Source organism: Arachis stenosperma, chromosome 4 (genome assembly GCF_014773155.1).
Source record: "Arachis stenosperma cultivar V10309 chromosome 4, arast.V10309.gnm1.PFL2, whole genome shotgun sequence".
In the NCBI taxonomy this organism is placed as follows: Eukaryota; Viridiplantae; Streptophyta; class Magnoliopsida; order Fabales; family Fabaceae; genus Arachis; species Arachis stenosperma.
In genome coordinates this window covers 5,482,947-5,492,890 of record NC_080380.1, presented here as the reverse complement: position 1 = coordinate 5,492,890, position 9,944 = coordinate 5,482,947, and the positions used below count along the sequence as shown (strand labels likewise).

The 9,944-nt window shown below is 25.9% G+C and overlaps 1 protein-coding gene across 1 annotated transcript; it reads right to left on the bottom strand.

Moving 5' to 3' along the window:
- Nucleotides 1-695: 695 nt before the first annotated feature.
- On the bottom strand, nucleotides 696-9,944 carry LOC130973769 (beta-glucosidase 46-like). Its single transcript, XM_057898425.1, has 12 exons — nucleotides 9,809-9,944; nucleotides 9,622-9,688; nucleotides 9,355-9,413; nucleotides 5,685-5,760; nucleotides 4,356-4,430; nucleotides 4,058-4,145; nucleotides 3,160-3,412; nucleotides 2,945-3,060; nucleotides 2,580-2,838; nucleotides 2,350-2,452; nucleotides 2,142-2,250; nucleotides 696-988 (listed from the first exon to the last, which is right to left on the bottom strand). The coding sequence occupies exons 1-12, from the start codon at nucleotides 9,941-9,943 to the stop codon at nucleotides 793-795; spliced, it is 1,536 nt and encodes a 511-aa protein (XP_057754408.1). The 5' UTR covers nucleotide 9,944; the 3' UTR covers nucleotides 696-792.

The following is a 9,944-nucleotide window of genomic DNA, read 5'->3' as shown; positions in this document are numbered from 1 at the left end:
TTATCGACATTGTTCTTGTACTGCTGTCATGTAGGACATTCTATTAATTATTTAACTTTGACCTCACAGTGGAACTACATTGAAGTTAAATGAAACTTTTTTGGATTAAAATAGGACACTTTAAACTTTAAGAACTAAAACATGATTACGACGACCAATTTAGTACTTTATCCACTATGAAACCACTCGTCCCAAAAACTTAAAATTGATAGGAAGAATTAACATGAATGATTATATCTTTAATATTCTCCTCAAACAAAAGTCTCTTTAGTATCATAATAATATATATTATGAAATCACTCATCCCAAAAACTTAAGTTAATAAGAAGAGATAACATGAATAGTTATATCATTAATACTTCTCTCAAATAAAAATCTTTTTTGGATTTGATTGATTTTTGTATGAGTCTTCCTTATTCTGATACCATATTATGAAATCACTCATCCAACAATTTTAAATGAATTAAAAAAATATAAAAAATAATTATATCTCGGACAATATATATATATATATATATATATATATATATATATATATATATCACATATCTCTTAACTTGATGATCCTCGTATACCATTTTTTATTTTTAGATAGAACTCAAGAAATTAAATTACAGCTCGGTTCCTTCCAACAAAGGAACACATACATTAGAAGCTGCATATGATTTTTTAAAACCCAAGAAGCAATGCCATAATAAAAACAACTTGCTTCATACTTTCATTTTCATTAATTAATTAAACTACATCAGCTTGAATTCCATGATTATTGAGCTCTCTTAGCTAGTTTGGAAATCATGATGATGACAAACAAGCCTTATTAGTATGTTGAGCAATGAATTGTTTATACCACAAAGCAGAGAACCTTCGAGTTCTATTGAGATTGGCATAGTCAACACGATGAAGTCCAAACCTAATAGTGTATCCATAGGTCCACTCAAAGTTGTCAAGCAATGACCACACAAAATACCCTCTCACATTTGCCCCTTTCCTGTACACACGCACACAAACATCAATTATTCTTAGTAGTCTTGCCAATTTTTTATGCTAAGTATTTCAATTCTATTTATACAAACCTTTCTCATAAGAAAATTTTATATGACTACTTGCTAACAATCAGCATTAAAACCTATATTGTAATATAGCACCAAAAGAAGAATCTTAAAGTAACAGTTGAGTTATCTTTTGATTTTAAAGTTATAGGTTCAAACTGTGAAAACAGATCCTATGTTAATGTGGGATGCTTGTACTCCCGACCGTCTTTTGTAATATAACAACAATCTAACATTTATTATCTATGAAGCATGGGCATTCCGCTAAGTTGTCGTGTTTGTATGTCAGACACATTTTGGACACGACACTCACCGACACTCGTCCGACACGCGTGTCTGTTGTGTGTCTTAATAAAAAATAAAAAATTCTTTTCCGGACACACCTGAACACACCTAAATACCATCACGTATCAGCGTGTCTAGTCTTATTCTTAACATATATTTTTAAAATAAATTTAGATATAGTATATATTATTATTTATTAAAACAAAAAATATTTTAAATACTTGATATAATTAAAATAAGACATTAAAAAATAATTAAAATTTTTAATTTAAATTTTAATATCAATAAAATAGCAAAATATCATTACGATTTATCTAAAAAATATTTTATATTTTATATGTATGCATGTCCCCGTGTCATGTAAGATTTTAAAATTCACATGTCGGCGTGTCCTGTCGTGTCGTGTCCTGTGTCCATGTCAGTGTCCGTGTATCATAGTTCATTATTGTTATAAAATTACTTGTTTTTGGGTTTGTGTGAATTTTGTATAATTTTTTTTCCTTTTGTTCGTCTAGTTCTTGTCTTTTGAAAGTAACGAAAATCGAATTTTAAACTTTTAGATAATAAAAGGTTTGATATCACGTTATAAAAATATTTGTTTCAAAAACTTAAACTGATAGCTCGAGATACATAAATAGTTATATTTGTAAGTTAGAGATGCTAACAACTATAGACAATGCGGATCATTTATTAGTCACATTCTGGCAACTGTGCTTTCTTTTTTTCTTCCTTCTGCTGATGTTAAATAATAAAAAAATGTAAATTTAGCAAAAATTTTTGAAAAAGATGGGAGAAAAATGGCAATACCTGATTGCTGTAGCAAGGGAATCCAAGTAGCTGCTCAAATACTCCACTCTTTTGACATCATTGATTATATCCTCAATTGTGGGGTTGGGTTTCTCTAAAGTCCCAAGTCCTATAGGCACAACAAAAAGGACACAATCAAAATCTCATAAAGCAGGAATTAAATCATAGTAGTACTACTACATTCATGGGCTATTCTTATTCCACTAACCATTTTCAGTAATGAACATTGGTGTGTTGTTGTATCTATTCTTTATGTATGTCACTATCTTCTCCATTCCTTCTGGGTGAACATACAACCAGTCAAGTTCTGTCTACATCAATTACACCTTTCAATTAACATGCTTTAAATAATACTCATTCAGTTTTAAAATAACTATCATTTTCATTTTGAGTTCATTGAAAAACCAATGTATGTATATGTGTATAGGTTGTGATTACCGGTTGTCCAATGCTGAAACCATTGATTTGTGGAGAATTGAGAGCAAAACCTTCTGTCCTTGAAGACCCTTTTCCTGGTTCACAAGCAGAGAAGATGCAGTCTTTTGCATAGTAACTTGTGTAGTGATTGACTCCAATGAAATCCAATCCACTTGTCTTTAGTTTTTGCTTATCATTTCTAGAAAATGAAGGGAGGTCAGGTCCTAGAATTTCATGCATTTCTTCTGGATAATTCCCAAGTATAATTGGGTCCAAAAACCTGTGTATGTTATGTGTTCCTCCACAACTCACTAATGATGCTATAAGGAAGAAAAAAAAATCATCAAATAACCAGAATCAAGTTGTGTTCTTTTCTTTTTGTTTACCAATTCATGAAAAATGATTGAGCTCTCTCAGCAGCTAGCTTGTCTTCCCTGGAGTTACTCAACGGTTCAAACCAAATTGCATTCATGACAATTCCAATTCTCCCTCCTTGCTTTTTCTGAGATTCAAGATTAATTCTCACACTTATAACGACTATCAGGCTTTCAATTTTAGACAATGTGAGACTTAATACATTTCATGCCACAAGTTTGGTTACCTGATATTTGGTTCTATAGAGGGTGACAACAGATGCATGAGATAAGATAAGGTTAGAGGCAGCAATGAAAGGTTCAGTCTCAGAATCTCCATGGCTGCAGTTGCCAAATGAAGCAGAACAACGTTGTGGAGGCCACAATCCAGTTCTATAGCCACGAACGATTGCAACATTTGGTTCATTGAAGGTAACCCAATATTTCACTCTGTCTCCAAAGTTCTTGAAGCATATATCTGCATAATACTTAAAATCCTCCCTGAAAAATATCATCAACTTTTTCAAAGTTAAGAGTGAGACTCGAATTTGCGACGTTTAAGTGAGTATAGAAAGACTATGGTCCAGTTTGAGTAAACAGCTTAATTGAGCTATTTTTGAAAAAAATAGCTTAAATAATAAATGATTATATTAAAAGTAACTTATAAATAAATTATTTTGTATTTGAATTTTTAAGTCTAAAATTCTTATTTTATAAAAATATGATTCAAAAGTAGTAGTATTATGAAAGAAGCCATTTTTTTTTAACTTTTCTGTAAGTTCCTATCCTAAATAGTTTCTTAGAAAACTGCAATTTAATTTTGAAAATTACACCAGACATTAATACTACTACTTTTCATAAGTCAAAAGCTTAAAAAAGTTACTTTTAAAGATTCTCAAACGGGGTCCTATATTATTTGAGTTATAACTTATGGGTAACTTTCTTAAGTACCTTACTAAAATATAGGTAAATATTTATATACAGTGTCTTCATATAAAGTTGTTCCAGACATTAGATGATAATTTAATTAAACATATCAAATTATCTAACTATTTTCAATTAGCAATTTCATGTTAAAACAACTACACATGAGTATTACATTACGTTACATTATTAAGTGTAGTAATATGTAAATAATTTACTTACTGAATTTTTGGACTTAGCCAGCCTTTATATCTGTCCTCAAGTTCTTGAGGAATGTCATAGTGTGTTATTGTCACAAAAGGCTCTATCCCTGAATCACATACAAATTCAAATATCATTGTAATTGCAAATGCTGCTCATTTTCATAATAACTAAAGTGTCCAATTTAAAAAAAATTATGGAATGATTTGGGTAATTATTTTTTATTTTAATATATATAAAATTGATCTAGACAAATTAAAAGAGACAAGGAAATGATGAATAATAATTAAAATAAATATAATTTTTTTTAAAAAATTACCTCTGTGGAGAAGTGCATCAATTAGGCGGTTATAGTAGTCAATGCCTGCCTTGTTGACCTTGCCAAATTTTCCCTCTGGATTAAATTCAACTAAGATTTTATTTAGAGGGCGTTTATTTTTAAGGTTAAGAAATATATAATAAAAAATTATATTTTTTGAGAATATTATTTTGGGGAATATTATATCCGAGTGTTGCTAAAAAAATATGTTTGTTTAATGCATTAGGAATTACTTTTAATGTTCCCAAAAATAAATTAGGATACGTTTGTTTGAATTTCTAAAATAACATGAATACTAATAAAAATAGATTTTTTTTTTACAAAAAATATAGTAATAATTTCATATTTTTTTACAAGAGAATATCAAATATCCACTTTTTAAACAATAATAAAATTTTATATTTTATTCAAAAAATTATTCTTCGAATAAGTTATTATTAAAATTTCAAACACATACGAAAATAATATATTTTCATGAGTAATGTCTGAAAATAAATCAAAATTTTTTGAAACAAAGAACACTTAAGGATACAAAAAAAAAACAGCTGAGTGCAATTTGTTATTTTTTTTATAGTATCTCTCAACCCAACAAGTCAAGAACTAATTCGTCGCGAATCGGAGCTTTATTTAAGAGTTTATTATTATTATTATCAATGGGTTGCTGCATGCATAAGGCGGGATTCGAATCTCCGATACTTGCTTAAACGAACTAGTGAGCCAATCATTACATTAACCTAACTTGATTGATAAGGGTGTCCGCGGATCGGATATGGCCGAAAATTCGATCCGATCCGCACAATTTCATCGGATCGGATCGAATATGATATCTGCGCTTTTTAGTGTCAGATCCCATCCGATTCGCAAATGTGCGGATCGGATATCGGATATATCCGCATAATTAAATTTTCTCTTTTTAATCATATTTCTATGTAAAAAAATTCAATAAAAATATTTCTTTCGTACTTTTAAACTTATTTATTCCTAAAATATTTTTAATTGAACTCTTTCTAAATAATAAAAATAAAATAATACAATATATGAATAATAATTACTAACTAAAATATACAAACAAATAAATATAATACCAAACATATATATTTATTTATTTTTAATTATTATTGTGCGGATCTGCGGATCCGCGGATGTAGAGCAGATATCCATAATCCGATTCGCAGATCCAATCCGATCAATTTACGGATCAAATCGTATTCGTAATTTTCGGATCGGATGAAGATATTTACCATAGATCTGCGAATACGATCCGATTCATGAACCCTCCTATTAATTGATTTATTAAGGTTTTTTCTAAGGAAATGGGAAATTTTTTACTTGGTAGTATTCTGGCCCATGACAAAGAAAAACGGTAGGTGTTGGCTCCAAGGAACTGCATAAGGTCCACATCTTCCTGTTCCTCACAATAAAATAATTAATTACTTGTAATATTATTGTAGATGTCATGAATATAATTACAGTTAATATTGTTGCATTTAAAAAGCCACCAATGATTTTTAGAGTAGAGACAACCAGTTGGAATACTTTTAAATCATTTGGTATATATGAAATGATTTATTTAAGGTTATTGTCTTCACTTTTCAAGTGAGTTTTACATGATTATATATAAAGAAAATTGCTATATATATGACTATATACTCTCATTTTGTAAAACAAAAAATTTATATTTCTTTGAGAAGTATGAAAAATTTATACTTCTTTTTTAAAAGGTTAAAATGTTTGGAAAAATGATAAATATATTAAAAAGTATACACACAAATTAAAAAATATAATAATAAAAAATTGTGAAATAAAGAAATTAAAAGTTACAAGAGAAAAAAGAAAAAATTAGTGAAATTGAAGATGTAAGTATAGGATTTAAGTGTACAGATAATTTTTCGTAATATAAAAAAAGTTATGTAAATTATAGTATTATCCAACACTTTTTGTCAATTAATTATTATCTATTGAATGACGAAATAACCTTTACATTCCACTGTATTTTAAATTTAATCTTAATTCATATTTATGATATAGTGAATATCCGTTAAGTGAAGAACATGAATTAGTTTCTTTAATTAAAAAAAGTAGCTAATATCCCCACTTAATTAAAGAAGTAGGTCCCTTCAATTACTTTTTTTTTGGTAAATAGACAAAACTTAATTTAATATGAACAAATTAGTGACGATATATTAATTAGCCAAAAACATTATTCAAAATAAAACCTTCGCTCTAATGAATGCGTGCATGATTATGAATATCATAAGAAAAATGAATGAATCAACAATAATAATGCATATAAGACTTCAACTAAGTATTTATAATATAATAATTTGTTGAAAAACTATCATCACTTATTGTTTGCTCTCATGAAAGATTTTCTTAGTTGCCTATGCTTTCTGTGATTATATAAATTATGTTAGATGTACACTAAAATTAATTATTAGTATAAATATATATTAAAAATAAATTAAATTATATATTTATATATAAATATATTAATAATTAATTTTAATAATTAATTTTAGTATATAAATAATATTTTTATAATTATGTAGGTGTTATTTTTATAAAATATTTATGAGATATATTGATATATAACGTGACGGTTAATTTTTTTTTTATATTATGTTGTTATTGGTGTTTTTTATTAATATTATAATATTTTGGTACAATGCAGTGATATGGGATAAAAAAAATCGTGAGTAACAATTTCAAATAAAATAAAAAATTAAAAAAAGTTAACAGAAATTTTGAGTTACGATTTTAGATAAGACAAAAAAAATAAAAAATTGTGAGTCACGATTTTAATTTTTTAATTAAAAAAATGTGATTTATGAAATTGTGAATAATGATTTATTTTGTTATGCAAATCGTAAGTAACAATTTATATTATACATCACACTTATAAAATACACCCATTTTAACTCATATCAACATATTATACTATTTCATCCATTATATAAAAAATAATTAACTTAACGTGACCTATCAAAATTGAATTCTTATTTCAAACTTAATCAAGTCTAATCAAACAAACTTTATTTTATAATCCAACTACTGTATATGCAGAGGGAAATAATTATTAAAAAACAAAAAAGAAATCAAATCAGAGAAGGAAGCTTCCAGACACAATTGCTAATGGTTGGAGAAGAGGGGAGGTACTTTTGTCCCTTCAATTTTTTTTAATAAAATGATAAATAACTTCTTAAAATTTACATTTTAAATAAATTAATTTTTAAAATATAAAAATATTAATAAAATATTTTAAAATAATAAATATAAATATATTATTTTTAAATTAATTTTTATAAATAAATAAAAAGTTTTAGTTTAAATTAATTTATTTATGTTTATTATCCTAGATAGAAGTGGAGCCTTGTGCAATTTACAAAGAATAATAACCTCTCTCAAATTAATAATTTTACATATGAAATTTTTTATTTTTATGTTTTAGCCCTTTAGTTTTATTGTTTGACCTCTTATTTAATTATATATTTTATATTAGTCCACTCCAAATAAAAATTCTAGTTCCGTTCTTGATCTTAAAATATTTTATTAATAATTTTTTAAAAAAATTAATCTGCTCAAAATGTAAATTTTTAAAGATTTATTTATTATTTTATCCTATATATATATATATATATGTCCCCTCAATCTTTATACAAGGTTTTATTAATTATTATATATTAAAATTATATTTCTATTCAAAATAAAATAATACTCAACTTGATCTTTAAATTTGCATGTGAACTTTAATTTGATCTCTAAAATTTTAATTATTTTTATTTAGTCTCTAAATTTTGTAAACATGACTCTCATGTTAGTCTTTAAAACAATTTTTAACATACAGACATTAACATAACGCTGTCGTAGACAACCGACTGTCACGCTAGATTTTGTAAAATGATGTCATTTTAGTTTTGGCACTCAAATGACTCAAAAACAATGTCGTAAGTAGTGTTTATTAAAACTTTACCTAACAAAACAAGTAATATGTCATTTTTAGACTATTTGAATATCAAAACCAAAATTACATCATTTTACAAAATATCAGCACTCCATTACCGTTTTTGTACTGAAAATCGTTTCAAAAATTAATGTGAGGCACGTTTATAAAATTTAAATATTAAATAGAGGTGATTGAAATTTAGGAACTAAATTGAGGTTCTAAATTAAGATTTGCGTGCAAATTTAGAGACCAAATTGAATATTAACTCATTAAAAATTCTTAAAATAATCTTAAATATAGTTAGTAAAAATAATGTAATCATCTTAATTAACAAGGTGGTGTAAATTTTGGAGCAACAATAATAAACTTTACTGCATGGTAAGTTACATACAAATTAGGGTTTATACTTTATACTAAAGTGATTCGAAAAAGTAGATAGTTTAATATTTCTCGTATAATATTATGGTAAATCTTTTTATGTATTTATATTTTAAATTAAATAGTTATGATGCACGAAAATTAATACGGATACGGGACACGATACGATTCGAGACACGCTGATACATGAATTTTAAAATTTTACATGACAAGGGGACACGCATACATATAAAATATAAAATTTTTTTAAATAAATCATAATGATATTTTGATATTTTATTAATATTAAAATATAAATTAAATTTTTTAATAATTTTTAATATCCTATTTTAATTATATCAAGTATTTAAAATATTTTTTGTTTTAATAAATAATAATATATATTATATCTAAATTTATTTTAAAAATATATGTAAGTGTGTCCAAGCGTGTCCGGAAAAAATTTTTTTATTTTTTTATTAAGACACGGTTTTAAATTAAATATTTGTTTTAATATATGATATTACTTTAATTTTTATTATTACAAATATTATATTACAAAACTTTAACCAACTAGAATAATAAATTATTCTTATAAAATTAAATTATTTATATAAAACATAATAAATATATGATCAATCTATATAACAAACTTAAATTAATAGAGAACAGTTGAACTTGTGCAGTAAAACTATCTACCTGATAACGATGGTAATGATCGACAGCAATATCACCGTTACTTCCATCCATTATAGTCCCTGAAATAATAATAATAATAATAATAATAATAATAATAATAATAATAATAATAATAATAATAATGCAATAAAAAACTAATTAATTAATATAATTTAATTTTAATATACTATCAATATATGGAAAACAATTTTATATGTTTATCTAATTATATAATTAACTAAAAACAGAAAATTGAAGAAGAGTGGGAATTATTGAATGTGTATGAACCTGGCTTGTGAGTGAAAACATCCCAGTTGCTTAGTCCCTTACCATCACTCAAGAAAGCTCCCTCAAACTGCAACCAAACAATATAATTATAATTAATCACATCATCATCAATAACAGTTAAAAAAGAACCAAATTAATTAAAATTAAAGAAGTTGAACATATATATATATATATAATAACAACAAACCTGATAAGAAGAAGATGAGGTTCCAAAAAGGAAGTTACATGGAAATGGAGATGTATTATTTTTCAATAAAAGCATGTGGCTGGTTGCATTGAAGAAAAGTGAGAAGAAAAGAAGGAGTAGTAGTGGAAACTCCATG

Excerpts from the sequence above, each read along its gene's own strand:
- LOC130973769 (XM_057898425.1), bottom strand. The coding sequence starts at position 9,943 with ATGGAGTTTCCACTACTACTCCTTCTTTTCTTCTCACTTTTCTTCAAT. Across the intron at positions 2,839-2,944 it reads CAATCATTTTTCATGAATTG|GTTTTTGGACCCAATTATAC; the intron begins GTAAACAAAAAG and ends TAACATACACAG. Across the intron at positions 2,251-2,349 it reads AATGTTCATTACTGAAAATG|GACTTGGGACTTTAGAGAAA; the intron begins GTTAGTGGAATA and ends TTGTGCCTATAG.